Here is a 15803-nt window from a genome sequence, read left to right as displayed (position 1 = left end):
GAAGCCCCCCTGGGGGACTTCTAGTATATGCACTCTGATCTCTCATAGAGATCCATGCAGTATAGTTATACTGCATGAATCCATGAGATCAGTGATCTATTGCTTTTGGCTGCTGCAGCCGAAAGCAATAGAATGCCGAGCCGGGATCAGCGCAATTATGGCGCAGACCCCGGCCCAGGATGGATACGGGGATCCTTTCCTCTAGACGTAGAGATACCTGTTGTCATGGTTGTAGGTAGAGGTGAGCTAAGCACTTAGAAATTCATGAATTTCCCCGTAAATTTGTGAATATTTGTGAATCAAAGGTTTAGTTGTAGAAATTAAATTTTTTTTGACTCAAAACAACATATTTTCGTTTTAGTTTTGCTTTTGTAAACGAAAAATAGCAAAATTAGAATGAAATGCTGTTTTAAGTAAGTATATAAACAAAAACAGGCGGTATGAATGCTGGAGATCGCTGATACTGCCAGCTCTTTTACTATATAGTTACTTAAAGAGGTTATCTGGGTAATAAAAACAATATTCTAAACGATCCCCCTTCCCAATACCACCCTATGTCTAATATACATGTATAACCGTGCACCCTTTCCCTGTTTTTTTCTCATATTTACTTGCTCTGGATGTCTATATTCATCTCCTCTCTGTCCACTCTGACAATGCACTTCTCCCTCTCCCCCCTCCCTTTGTAGACACAGGACATCTGCAGGTGATCTACTCTGTGAGGGCCGGGTTAACTGTCTATTGACTTGGTAACCCAACCCCCAGGAGACATCTCTACCTGTTCATTACTAGTGAAAGAGTTGCTTCCATAGACTTACTGTACATGTGTCGCTGAGCCTAGGTTTCTGTAATATGAAAAGTTAGAGTTCTATCTCTGCTTGCTGTCAGAGAAAGCAGGCATATGTACCTGTCTTTGTGCCACAGCTCTGTATATTCTAAGTGTTATGAATGTTTTTAGAGTCTGGATGGAACTAGAATGTTTTCATTCACAGTCAGCGAGCAGAGATCTAAACCTACACCCAATCCCCCCCCCGTAAACAGATACCTGTTATGCAGCATATAGGATATCCCCCGGTTACCTTTTTTCTAGAGATGAGGGAGTAGCAAGATACTCGATAGCTCGAAATTCGATTCAAATACTCAGTAATGCTCGAAAATTCGATTGCATATTGAATCCCATTGAAGTTAGGAGATGCATGCTTGTTTCTTGGAAACCTAAATTCGATTACTTGGAGGTCCACATTGACATCTTAGACATTGATGCAAACACCCCCCTGGAATGCAACTGGGACAGCAGGGGAAGCATGCCTGGGTTCATCTAACATGCCCAAAATGCAGTATTACACCCCTATCACAGGCTCTCAACAGTACACTCCAAACACAACATAACCTCTATTTAAAGTGGAAAAAATACAAGGATACCTTCTTTCCTCTACCTTAGCATGGACAGAAAGCCAAATTGTAAGGGGAAAAAAAATAAATTACTGTACCCCTTTAAACCCCATGACGTACCGGTATGTCATGAGAGCCTGTCACTTAAGGACCCATGACATACCTGTACATCAGTGAGTCCGGCGGCGCTATGAAGTGCGCTCAGGAGCAGAGCTCACGTCATAGCAAGTGGGGACCGGATGCTATATGCAGCCAGGTCCTCACTCTTGATGATGGGACGCTGCAATCGTGCGGCCGCCCGCCATTAACCCTTGCAGTCCTGCAGCTCTTGTCACTGTCCGATCTGAACCCCTGCAGTATACTGCAGGGGTCAGATCGTAGATCGGTGTATAAATTCTGCTACAGGAAGGCTCTACGCAATGATTGCAGATAACACTGGTCAATGCTAAGCTATGGCATTGTTGGAGCCAACATGGAAGATGCTCCATATAAGGATATTAAACTTAATTTAATATATGTGTATCATGGACTGAGATTGATAGGAGCAGCTGAGATTCTGTGGGGAAGCTAGCATTCTACAGGGGGCTCTTGTCATAAACCTGGAATAGCCCCTGGGTGTGTATGGAGCTGTTGTGGTTAAACGGATGCTATCAAGAAGTTATGGAATGGACTCTTGTTTGTGGTTAAACAGATGCTATTGAATGGACTGTTATAAACATCACACCCTGGTGATAACATGCAAGTCATCCTGGAGCTCTGTTACTGAGTTACTGTGTTACTGGGACCATGTACAGCCCTTACGTAAGGCAGGTAAACATCCCTGCGGAGCCGTGCACAATGGATCAAGGGCAGCTGTTACCACCCTTGAGGAACAATGCAGCTCAGTCCCAGAGGGTCAACAGAAGGACAAGGACTGATTTAAAGAGCGAGAGCGCCACCTGCAGGAAGATGACAAGCAGCCCACTGAAATGTGGGAGATCACTGATATTCCATTATTGCCCACTGATTGGAGGAACTGTCATAAAGAAGGACGGACGTTGCCAGAGTCAGGGGTGGAACTGTGGGTGTGTGTTGGTGTGGATGTGGGTTCTTTTCATATAAATATAGGACTTTTTGTGTATGAGAGATATAGCACTTAGGGATATAGCTTTAGGAATATAGATGTTGTATGTCATTGTATTAATGTTTGTATTTTTTTCAGTATAGGACATTGGAGGAAGGTTTTGCTATTGGCTATTCACATTGTTGGTTATCATGTACTTTACCTTTTTTTTTTAATTAAACCCTTATTCCTTTTAAAGCCTTGGCGCCTTATTGGCAAGAGATCATAGACTAGGAGGGGTAGTAGAAACTGGATTCTACAGGCATAGCAATGATCAGTGTTACTGATCTACTGTAAAAATGTAAAAGTCCCTTAAGGGGACTTAAAAAGTGTAAAATAAAAAAAAAAAAAAAAAGTTTTAATAAACACACCATAGCCCCTCCCCCAATAAAAATTTCAATCACCTAACTTTCCCATTATAAATAAACATATTAACCCCTTAGCGACCCATGACGTATCTGATACGTCATGGTGCCGCGGGGGGTGTTCAGAGCGGGACCCGGCTCTGAACGGCGCTGATCCCGGCTGACATGTGCAGCCGGGCAGTGCCTCTATTAGCCGGCGCAAGTCCCGTTGCCGCGCCGGCTAGTTAAGCCTGCCGACTCATTAAGCCTGCCGGCTCATTAAGCCTGCAGCAGGCCATAGCAATCTATCACCGATCTGATTGACCTTTGCTGTGTATATTCACAGCATTAATCTCTATGAGAGATCAGTGCTGTCTATATACAAGTCCCCCAGGGGGACTTCTAGTTAAAGTAAAAATAAAAGTAAAAATTTTTTTTATTAATAAAAAATCCCCTCCCCTATTAAAAGACCCCCTTTTTCCCATTTTATAAATATAAATAAATAAACAAATAAATAAACATATTTAGTATCGCCGTGTGCGTAATCGCCCGAACTATTAATTAATCACATTCCTCATCTCGCACGTTAAACGGCGTAAGCGCAAAAAAATTCCAAAGTGTAATAAAAAGTGATCAAAAAGTTGCATATGCGCAATCAAGGTACCGATAGAAAATACACGTCATGACGCAAAAAATGACACCTGACACAGCCCCATAGACCAAAGGATAAAAGCGCTATAAGCCTGGGAATAGAGCGATTTTAAATAACATATATTTGTTAACAATGGTTTGAATTTTTTACAAGCCATCAGATAATATAAAAGTTATACATGTTACATATCGTTGTAATCGTAACGACTTGCGGAACATGCATAACAAATCAGTTTTACCATAGGGTGAACGGCATAAATGCAAAACTCCCCGAAATCAAAAGAAATTCCGTTTTTTTTTTCCAATTTGACAGCGCAAATTATTTTTTTCCAGTTTCGCAGCATATGTTATGGAAAAATAATGCCTTTCATTGCAAAGTACAATTGGTTTTGCAAAAAATAAGGGCTCATGTGGGTCTCTAGGTGAAAAAATGCAAGCGCTATGGACTTTTAAACATAAAGTGGAAAAAAAGCAAAAGTGCAAATACGAAAATTGGCTTTGACCTTAAGGGGTTAAATACCATAGCGTGCGGAATTGTCCGATCTATTAAAGAAGAACAATATTGTTTTCACACGGTGAATCGCGTAAACAAAAAGTGGTAATAAAAGCCAGGATTGATGATTTTTTATTACATTTTATATATATAAAAAAAACTAATAAAAATAGACAAATTTGGTACTAATAAAAACTAGAGATCATGGCGCAAAAAATAACGCCTCACACAGCCCCGTTGGTGGAAAAATAAAATCATTATAGGAGTCACAATAGAGGCCATTTTAATCACACCTATTTGCAAAAAAACCCAAAACTTGTGGGTGTGGGTCTTATAGAAATAGAATTTTTTTTAAACTAGAGCAGAGCACAAAAAATTTCTCCACAACAATTAGAATGTAACAACAAATAGGTCAACACAGGCGTATTCTGGAGAAGTAGGACCTTTAATGTATGGCAGTGGCTTGGACGTGACGCTATGTGTGTGTGTGTTTTTTTTTTACGTAATGCAGAGTGCAAAAACTACCTGCAGATAGGTTAACAGGCGTACCTGTCTTTCTAAGTAGATTATGTGCTGATAGGCAGCCTATTCATGGATGGAGCTATATGCTGTGTTGTGTAGTAGCCATAAGAAGGGCTTTTGGGGTCTTGCTTGCCTGGGTTCTTAAAGTTTGAGGTCACATGAGTAAGCCATCCAATGTGTGTAGACACTGTTCTCGCAATGCCTGTGTGCTCCTAGGACCCGTCACAGTCTTCCAGCATAGTTATTGGCTAGAAAAAAGTGCCAACCGTGGTGGGCCGAAAAGGAATCTATCGAATAGTGCAATATTCGATAGAATAGTTACTCCTCCCCCTTCTTTCTCATTGATCAGGCAGCAGTACAGCCCGCTCACAGCAACCTCGAACTTGTGCTGTGTGCTGCTGGGATGGGGGGTTGAGAGAGCAAAGGATCTTCTGTGAGTGAGCCTGAGTGCAGGTTTCCCTGCTACTACTGCGTAAGCAGGGGTTAACCCTTTCACATCAGCAATCTCTATATATGTTCCTATTGCATATGCCCCATGGAACATATCCATTGAGAGCGGTTCCGCACACACCAGTGTTTCAGGGGGTAATGACGGGTCATGCAGCTGCCTATCATTAATCCCTGAGAAGTCGTGATGCATAGCAATGGTGGCATTTAAGAAAGTCAGCAACAGGATACTTTCACTGACTGATAGGGACCACCCAGCATGACTACGGGGGTCCCGATCATTTACACCGACTGGCGGGGGTAAAACACTTACCTTTGTCCTGTCGAATCAGCGGTCTGTGCATAGAGTCTGCTCTCAGGCAGACTCTATCTACAGACCACTTATAGTACTGCTCAATGCTATGCATAGCATAGCATAGCATTTAAGAGTAAATGCACTCTGAGCATTGCATATATACTGTAAGGGACTTAAATAAGCAATATCAAATGTATAAAAAAAAGTTTTAAAACACAAAGTAAAACACAAAATACACCACCTCTATTGTTGAGTCAGTTTGCAAATCATGTGCGATTATGTTAAAGAGGACCTGTCACCGTGCTGGGGTGACAGGCTCCCGACCCCCGTTACAGCCCCCTATACTCACCTGATCCCGCCGGGTCCCGCTTCCTGATCCGGTCGGGTCACGGAGATACGAATGCCCGAAGCCCGGCGCGCGTGCTCACAGGAGAGTCCGATGCCCATAGAGAATGACGGAGCATCGGACTCCCCATTCATTCTCTATGAGCGTCGGACTCTCCTGTGAGCACGCGTGCTGGGCTTCGGGCGCTCATATCTCTGTGACCCGACCGGATCAGGAAGCGTGACCCGGTGGGATCAGGTGAGTATAGGGGGCTGTAACGGGGGGGGGGGGGGGGGGCGGGAGCCTGTCACCCCGGCACGGGGGGTGACAGATCTCCTTTAAGTAGTCACACATGATGAATCATGTCTACTTTCAGCATAAGCTAAAGTAGGCATGATCTGTGTACTTCAGGGAAAACTCTGGGGAAGCTATGTAGTTAGACAAAATTTTGAAACTTTGCCATGCTAAGAAGCAGTCCAAAAGATTGTTTATCCATATCTTCTTTTCTCTTATGACTAGTGAGTTGTATTCCCTTTCACAGCTCCACCCCCAATTCCATAATTCCATAACTTAGTCCCATCTACTCTTTCTTCACCCTCAATGCTGTAGCTGTCCCCACCCCTTTTTAGTTTAAAGAGAACCAATCACGGAAGATTTTTTTTTTTTTTTATTCCTTAATTCTATTTAAATTACTTTTTTATTAATATTTGTAAATAGAATTAAGGAATTTTCTGTCCGCGTTTTTAATTTATTCATGTCTCTCTTCACTGTCACGCGCCGGCTCTTTTCAAAAGAGCCGGCGCGTGACAGGAAGCTCCCGGCATGCAGAGCGGCAGGAAGAGCTCCCATGAGCCTTTGCCCGCCGCTCTGTAAATACACAGCGATCTCGCGCTATACAGCGCGAGATCGCTGTGTATATCTGTCCTAATTAAACCTATTAGTTTTCTCATGAAGATACAGACTGCATTTGCAGTCTGTATCTTATACTTTACCTAATCCTATGTAGCAGTGTAGTAAGCCGGGCGCCATCTTGATGACTGGAACGCACCGCTGGAACGCAAATGACGTCATCAAGATGGCGCCCGGCATTACTGCACCGCTACATAGGAGTAGGTAAAGTATAAGATACAGACTGCAAAGGCAGTCTGTATCTCCATAAGGTCTACTTATAAAGATACAGACTGCCTTTGCAGTCTGTATCTTATACTTTACCTACTCCTTTACAAAAGATCCACAGGGATCATGCAAAGTGCAGGACAATCAAAGAGATAATGTAATTAAATTCTTTATTTAAACAATTAAATTTAAAATACACAACAATAAATAATGAATGAAAACAATAAAAGACAGGGAAAATGAAACTGAACCAAATACATAAATTGGTGAGGGGACATAGAAGTATGTTTTATGAAATCATATATTGCACTTGCATAACAATTGATCAAGGTTACAATAACCGTGGCAATGCAGGCAACCTCCAATAAGCACTGAATATTGTACATAAGAGTAAATAGCAAAGGAAAATGGATTTATAAACCAACAAAGTCCTATTTAAAGCTGCAGTTGCTAAGTAAGGTAAATACACTGGTGAAATCACCAAGAAGATGAAATAATCTAAGTCTAGGAGGAAGCGTGTATTGCAACAGGTCCCACTCACCCACTCACCCTACGCACGTTTCGCGTGGCTCGCTTTGTCAAGGGATATCCCTTGACAAAGCGAGCCACGCGAAACGTGCGTAGGGTGAGTGGGTGAGTGGGACCTGTTGCAATACACGCTTCCTCCTAGACTTAGATTATTTCATCTTCTTGGTGATTTCACCAGTGTATTTACCTTACTTAGCAACTGCAGCTTTAAATAGGACTTTGTTGGTTTATAAATCCATTTTCCTTTGCTATTTACTCTTATGTACAATATTCAGTGCTTATTGGAGGTTGCCTGCATTGCCACGGTTATTGTAACCTTGATCAATTGTTATGCAAGTGCAATATATGATTTCATAAAACATACTTCTATGTCCCCTCACCAATTTATGTATTTGGTTCAGTTTCATTTTCCCTGTCTTTTATTGTTTTCATTCATTATTTATTGTTGTGTATTTTAAATTTAATTGTTTAAATAAAGAATTTAATTACATTATCTCTTTGATTGTCCTGCACTTTGCATGATCCCTGTGGATCTTTTGTTTGGATTTATATTTACTTGTGCGTTTTGGACTACATTATTTAGGCATTCTATGTTTAGGTATTTTTTACCTACTCCTTTGTAGCGGTGCAGTAATGCCGGGCGCCATCTTGATGACGTCATTTGCGTTCCAGCGGTGCGTTCCAGTCATCAAGATGGCGCCCGGCTCACTACACTGCTACATAGGATTAGGTAAAGTATAAGATACAGACTGCACAGGCAGTCTGTATCTTTATAAGTAGACCTTATGGAGATACAGACTGCCTTTGCAGTCTGTATCTTATACTTTACCTAATCCTGTATAGCGGTGCAGTATTCCCGGGCACCGCCATCTTCATGACGTCAGTTGCGTTCCACTGCTGGAACGCACCGCTGGAACGCAAGTGACGTCATCAAGATGGCGGCGCCCAGCAATACTTTTACTACTATACAGGATTGGGTACAGTATAAGATACAGACTGTAAATGCAGTCTGTATCTTCAGGAATAGACTTAGGGAGAGAGAAACTTTTATTATAGGGACAGTTAATTTTAGGTGATTGGTTCTCTTTAAACACTCCTTTACCCTATTAGTCATCTTCTCTGTGCTGCACCCTCCCCATTCACATGCAGCCAATCCCTACCTGTAACACACAGAGAAGTCAGCCCAGTTCTCTAATGAAAACAAACCCCTCTAACCTACACCAGTTCTTGAACCACTTGTTTACCTCCCTAATCTCCCGCTGCCTCTCTGGTGTGGCTTGTGGTACAGATAATATTTCAGAAAATTACCTTGGAAGTCCTTGTAAGCTTTAAGGGGTTATCCAGCGTGGGGGCACTTTTTGGGGGGGACCGGTCCCCGGTTCCCGGGCGCTTCATGGTGTCTGATGCCCCCCGAGACGCTACGCCTCAGGGACGCTCAGCCACTAAGTGAAGGAGGTGGGATACGTTTGAAGTCCGCTCGGATCCCGCCTCCTTTACTGAGTGGCTGAGCGGCACTGAGACGTAGCGTCTCGGGCGGCATCAGACACCAGGAAGCGGCCGGGAACCGGGGACCAGAGCGCCACGATGAGTGACCCGCCGCTGGACTGATCCCCCCCAAAAAGTGCTCCCACGCTGGATAACCCCTTTAAAGGAGAAGTCTGGCCAGACCCATTTTTTTTAGCAATGCTGGAGAGGATAAAAGGTCCCCGGCTGCTTCCTGGCCTGAGCGTGGACCCGGGTTGTGACGTGTGAGGTCGGCTCAGCCAGTCAGCAGTCATATTGGGGTCAAGCCTTTGATGCTGACTGGCTGAGCGGACCTCATGTCTCGACCCGAATCCCTGCTCAGACCAGGAAGTGGCCGGAGACCGGAGCGCTGGAGCAGGGGAGGTAAGAGCATGTTATTTCTTTTATCCTCCCCAGCACTTGCTAAAAAAATGGGTCTAGCTGGACCTCTCCTTTAAGTCCCTGAAATAATTTTTAAAGGATTCTCCACCTACCTCTTACTTTGTCATTGGTGCTAATGTGCACTATGAATGCTAGGTCTTTGCCAGCACCTCACAGTAATATATCAACTCCATCCACAATATGGTGAACTCGAGCGCCGGGTAGGCAACACACTGTTTGATGATCCTGGTATTTGTGACAGATTTCCCTGTCTGTCCGCCTAATTTTTGAGTCCCCCGCTACCAGCACCTGTCTGGCTTGCCCTCCTTTCCCATTTCCCACCTTAATAAAGCAGACAACCCCTCTGGATGTCAGAAGCATTGTCGTGCTGCAGCAATGCTACTCCTAAACTTACATCCCCCTCATCCACCAACTTGGCAAACTTGTTGGGGTTTGCCAGATGAGAACTAGCCTGCCTAGCACTCTTCCCCGTACCTTGTCCAAAAAACAATCGTTATTTCATAATGACGGCAGTTATTTGTACAATAACAACCATTATTCGGACTCAAATGTCCACAAAAATCACTTTTTGGAAACATAGCCTAAAATCTGTGTAGCAAGTGTGACTTATTTTTTCCCATGCTGTTTCATCATGATTTAGCCAAAATGCAGCATGCATTAAAGATACAAAATTACAATATGAACATTGCAGCCCTTAAAGTGTCACTGTCGATTTCCCCAGGTCCGACCCCCTCCCTCCTCTCTCTCATTCACTCCTGTCTCTCATTCAGGAAATCTCGACTCTTTTACATCAGTCGAGCCCTGTGTAACCTATGGAGACAGGAGGGGGGAGGAGGGAGATTAGTCGCCAGCAGAGAGCAGAGAACAAAGGATTACACAGCGGGACCTGTGTGAAAGCGGTATTCAGAGGTCAGAGAGTTCAGTGCTGACTTCAGAAGAGAGAGCCAGGTGATGTAGCTGTAAATTATCTCTTTGTTGTCCTAATTTTTGTGCCTCATCTCCCTCAACCCCTCCCCTCTCCGTAAGAGAACCATGAAGACAGGGGGGAGAGCTTCAAACTGCTTTCTCATGATAAAAATGCATTTTTCGGCTAATAAACCCAAATACAAAGTTTCTTAAAATCGCCAGTACTATTGATTTCTGCAAAAAAATGTAAACTACAGTGACACTTTAACATGTTTGTGGGTCTATATAAAACTATCCAATCAAATGTACAGTAATCTGTAAATGACTCCCATTAGAAAAAAAAAGTGTCCTTTTTTCCAATCTGAGAGCTGAAACACTATTTGGGATAATATTGGATACTAACTTGCAGTGTTGCTAGTCTCTCCATTTTTTCTGCAAGTATGAGACTGATAATAATCACTTGATAAATCCAATAGATTTATGCTCTTGGTTCTTATAACACTTTTAGTAATCATTAAAAATACTTACCAATTAATGCTACTTGTTTGGATAATTTTGGCATTATATCAATGCCATTTTTCAGCCATGTTATTTTGGGGATAGGGATACCTTCTGCGTGACATTTTAAGCTTGCAGACACCCCAGGTTCCTGTGCCTGGGTCTCTGGATACACTCTTATTACTGGAGGAACTAGAGAAGAAATTAAAAGGATGTTAAGGTTAAAAATGCTATACATTACAGAAGAACGCACATCTAAATTGCTTTTACAAATAATACATAATAAGAATGCTGAACGATTTATTTCACTTATTTAAAAAAAAAGGCAGTAAAACCAAGTAATAGAAGTAGCAAATAATAAAGCAATGTTTTCAATATACTAGTATGAAAGAGTTAAACAATAATAAGAAATCACTTTTTTCAGACTGCCCTCTTAAATTAAAAGTTATCCTCCTAATGGGATTCATAAAACTATGTAATTAAAGTGATGTCTTTGGTTCCATTATAAATCTGATTAACCTATTAACAACCACCCGTTTACAACAGCTCGGCAGCCATTACATATAGCGTGGTCTCATGAGTTGAACCCTTGATATATGCAGTCTGTGTCAGCTGTGTGTTACAGAGAGCCCTGACAGGGGTCCAATCGTCACCCCCACAGCAACAAATAGGGGTGCTGATGGGAAATCAAATGATGAGGGGCAAATACCCCTGTCTTACTTGGGTGGTTTCCTTAACTAGAGGCATTCCTTGGCTTGGTTGTTCCTTTCTGGAGGAAGGTCTGGCTAGCTCACTGAAGTTGAGAAACATGTTATGAAGTCTCCACAGTATTTTTACATGTTGGCTATATTGTATTAGTCACGATCCCTATCTATTAAAGACACCAGCTATTTTACTATATATTTACCTAATAAAGAATATTTTTGTTCTCAAATTGTTTTTTTTTGTTTACAAAAGCAAAACTGCAATGAAAATATGGTTTGTTTTGTTTTTTTGAATTTCAAAGAAAAGTCGCCTTGCTTATCCCTACACGTAACTTATCAGGTGGATTTAACTTAGCCAGACAAGGTTTACACTGTATTTTTGTACTGATATCTGGTAGCCTGGTATTGCATCCCACACATTTGTTTGCCTTTGTCCTTGTCTTTGGCTAAATCTAACAACATTTTTCTTCCATTTATTTCCCAAAAGTAAGTGAACCCCAAGGGATCAGAGACTAACAAAGCCAGCAGATATATTTTTCTCTGCAGCATGGCAATGAGGAGTCCCAAAAGCATCTATTGTAATAGCACTTAGGAGCAAAAGAGAGAAGGAGAGATCCTACCATGTTCAAATAGGAGAAGGCTCTGCAAGGGTTTGAATTTGGCTTTAAAATTGTTCTGTCTGTGGTCTAATCGCCTTCTGGACTGGGTTCCTGGTTTCAATTTAGGGTCTCTGTGTTTGCCTGTACCTTGCCGGTTATTGAGTTAGTCTCTGCCTCCTTGTGGGTTTTGTTTCCTTGCAGGGGCGGAAACAGACTGCAGAGGGACCCTGTGCAAAAAATGTGTTTGGGCCCCCATAACCTATTCGTATTTCCACCTTTCTGCCTTAAAGAAACACACATGTGTACGCCCAGGTATCCAGTACATGTGTCCTGGTTTCTCAGGTGGGCCCTACAGCAGAGTACAAATGCCAGGGCCACTAGAGGACTGTATTGCAGTCTATGCAGGCCCTAGTGTGGGACTGGGGTACCTGTGGCCCACCAATAGAACTGATCATGGGGGGCACCGAAATAAACAACCCATTAGAAGCAACATGCTGACCTGATCCCATCCTGCACTGATGTATCTGTGACCACAACTCCTGGAATAACAATAACTACAACTCTCAGAATGCCCTACACTTATAAAGCTCTAAGAGAATGCTGGGAGTTGTAGTTTCCAAGGGGACAACCCCTTGAGTTGTCCATTCATTTGTACTTCAAAAGGGCTGCAGTAAATTCTGGGAATTGTAGTGTTTACAACTGTTGTACTTCAGGGGCCTAGGTGCACTGTACACTGGATGCTTTGTGGGAGATTAGAATATATAGCTCAGAGTGTGGAAGTGACCCCAGAACAGCTCTAATAGCCGATAGAACAGGTTAGCCCTTAACTTTACAGGTGGGATACATGTACTGTATGTGGCTGCACAGGTGGGAGACATGTACTGTATGTGGCTGCACAGGTGGGATACATGTACTGCATGTGGCTGCACAGGTGGGAGACATGTACTGTATGTGGCTGCACAGGTGGGATACATGTACTGTATCAGGCTGCGTAGGGGGATATGAAAGAGAAAAATAACCATGCTGCAGGTGGGAGGGGGCACAGTTATTGGCAAATAAAGGCATAAACTTTACAATGCAAAGAACCAACTGTGTGGGAGCCCCCACAAAACAGAAGTTCACAAACACCAGCGCTATGATAGTCTTGCAGCTGTCAGGCTGAGAGTCACCCGCTTCTCTCCCCAAAATAAATAAATTACTAATAAATACTAAAGTGCCTAGCGCAAGTAAACATGTACTGTAGTACTATAAGTGCAACAATAGGTCTCTTTATATATAATTGCACGCTGTATGTCCCTATAAATTGAATAAAAAAGAAACTATAAATGAATACTAAAGTGCCAAGCACAGATATTATGAGCTGTAGTACTTAAAAAGGCAATGATAAAACTCTTTTATAGTTTTATGCTTGATATCACTTTGAAACAGATGAAAGTACCTGTAGAAATCGTGCAGTAAAAACTTCATAGGCGTAGTAGTCCTCCAATGTTGGTGGTAATGGCAGACTGAGATCTGGTACGTTGGCGTTGCTCCAAGGTCCAATGATGCAGAAATGTGCAATTCTTTTTCCAAGTTGTTTGGATAGGGATGCCCCGGCCGGCTAATCCCCCCAAGAAAAAAAAAAGGTTCACGAAATCGAGTGACGTCACTCTCTCCCTCTAGAGATTCCCGTAGAGTCTCAAAAACCAACGCGTTTTAGCAAAGTAAAGCGTTTGCCTTTGCCCTGACGAAGGCAAACGCTTTACTTTGCTGAAACGCATTGGTTTTTGAGACTCTACGGGAATCTATAGAGGGAGAGAGTGACGTCACTCGGTTCCGTGAAGCTTCTTTTTTTCTTGGGGGGATTAGCCGCCGGCCGGGGCATCCCTATCCAAACAGCTTGGAAAAAGAATTGGAGATTTCTGCATCATTGGACCTTGGAGCAACGCCAACGTACCAGATCTCAGTCTGCCATTACCACCAACATTGGAGGACTACTACGCCTATGAAGTTTTTACTGCAAGATTTCTACAGGTACTTTCATCTGTTTCACAGTGATATCTAGCATAAAACTATAAAATAGTTTTATCATTGCCTTTTTAAGTACTACAGCTCATAATATCTATGCTTGGCACTTTAGTATTCATTTATAGTTTCTTTTTTATTCAATTTATAGGGACATACAGCGTGCAATTATATATAAAGAGACCTATTGTTGCACTTATAGTACTACAGTACATGTTCACTTGCGCTAGGCACTTTAGTATTTAAAGGCATAAACTTACAATCAAACATCAGTATCATGGTGGCTTTGTGCTTTCTCTTCCACAGCCGCCCCTCTATCTTACATCTTCCAGCAGCCTGACAGACACACCGTCAATAAGCACTCACTGTCAGAGCTGCTGCTGCTCCTCTTCACAGTCCTATCCCTGTCATCATATGCTCTCTCCTCTCCTCCTCACACAAGGTATGCCAGAGTGCAGAAGGGGGAGGGGATGTCAGCAGCAGTGTGCAGTAGGAGAGAGAGGAACCAGCCCCGACCTGGCACAGCATCCAGTGACTAAGTGGGCCCCAGAGGAGCAGGGGGCCTGTACTTTCCGGGTGCTGATACCGCCTGAGGGGCCCACTACAGACATGGGAGATGCTGAGCTGACATTTTAGAGTCTGAGCCTGGTGGGCCCCTCCATTGGCTTGGGCCCCTGTGCAGCTGAACAGGCTGCACAAGTGATATGTACGCCACTGTTTACTTGTATCTTTTGATTCCTGCTTTGTATCTTTGATCTCCCTTGCTTGCTGCCTGCCCCTGTCCATATTGCCTGTTTTTGACTATGCCTATTGGATCCTGATTTTGTACTTTTGCTGCCCAACCATTGTCACCCAGATTGCTGTCTATTCTTATTGTATTTGCCCAGCTCCAAACTAAAAGTTTGGGATTCCTTTTTAAAGAAAGGAGGGTATGTACACACCCAGGCTTTTCAGACACCACCAGGTGGCTTCTCTGACAGCAGGAAAAGGTGGAGGAAGAGGTGGTGAATGAGGAGGACCCCTGGCAGTATACTGAGGACAATGGTGAGGAGAGGCGCTCATTAATTCTGATACACAGTGCCGGTGCCAGCACCCTGCTTACCAGGGCAAGTCCTGGGGCCCACAGTGCCGATAGGTGCCCAGTCCTGTCTGTACAATTATTTTCCTGTTGCTGCGGGCTGTGGCTGTATCAGGGCTGTTTTCTGCACCATTAGGGGTGCCTCACGAGTCCTGGTAGCATTAGAGCAGCGCTCCCACCCCCTGCATCTCTGGCACCTGTTGCTGGCAACTTCTGCACCCAAAACTGCCCTGGTAGTATTGTACTGGGCATCTGCGGCTGCTGCTTAGTGTGGGGGAGAAGAAAGAGCTGCAGGGGAGTGTACAGGTTGCACAAAGCCTGAAGTCGGGGGATGCACTGTGTCATCTGTCTCCCGCTCAACGGAGACTCCATCACAGAGTACGAATGGGGGTGTGCAAAGGTATGGCGACTACTAACCAACAGTGACGCAATAGTCACTTAGAATCTTCCTTCACAGATTTGTGGTCACAAGTCACACTTTGCCAGCACTGACCTGAATGTAAGATGTGTGTGACACAGCCTTGCTTATGGCTTATAGAAAAAAAAATGCTGGCAAAGTGCAACCTGTGACCAAAAATCCATCAAGGTTCTGTGCAACAACAGCTGGAGGACTGCAGGATAAGCACCCCTGATATATATATATATATATATATATATATATATATATATAATTTAGAATTTCAGTATTTCAGTGGATGGTCCCCACAGGGCGCCTGCCACAAATAAAACTTTTGACATGACATAGAACATGTCAAAAGTTTCTGATTGCACTGGGTCTCACTCCTCATGACACCCAACACCTGACATGTGATTTTCTCCACTTCTCGCCCAATGGCCCACAAAAACATGGATTCGGTCCTGCTGGTACACATGGCAGCGTTCCTGCTGGAGTGC

The 15803-nt window shown here is 43.3% G+C and overlaps 1 protein-coding gene across 1 annotated transcript in view; it reads right to left on the bottom strand.

Moving 5' to 3' along the window:
• LOC138777129 (follistatin-related protein 4-like) overlaps positions 1 to 14617 on the bottom strand; it is a 42366-nt gene extending 27749 nt beyond the window's left edge. Inside the window, exons 1-3 of the mRNA XM_069956239.1 lie at positions 14441 to 14617; positions 14092 to 14167; positions 10555 to 10716 (exon numbers count right to left, since the gene is read on the bottom strand). Of these exons, the coding sequence (XP_069812340.1) occupies positions 10555 to 10716; positions 14092 to 14167; positions 14441 to 14617 (415 nt within the window). The remainder of the gene's footprint in view (positions 1 to 10554; positions 10717 to 14091; positions 14168 to 14440) is intronic.
• Positions 14618 to 15803: the final 1186 nt, after the last annotated feature.

The sequence above is a fragment of the Dendropsophus ebraccatus genome, unplaced genomic scaffold (genome assembly GCF_027789765.1).
Source record: "Dendropsophus ebraccatus isolate aDenEbr1 unplaced genomic scaffold, aDenEbr1.pat pat_scaffold_509_ctg1, whole genome shotgun sequence".
Taxonomy (NCBI): domain Eukaryota; kingdom Metazoa; phylum Chordata; class Amphibia; order Anura; family Hylidae; genus Dendropsophus; species Dendropsophus ebraccatus.
The sequence above is the reverse complement of the archived record's forward strand: the minus strand, read 5'-3'. Positions and strand labels throughout refer to the sequence as shown.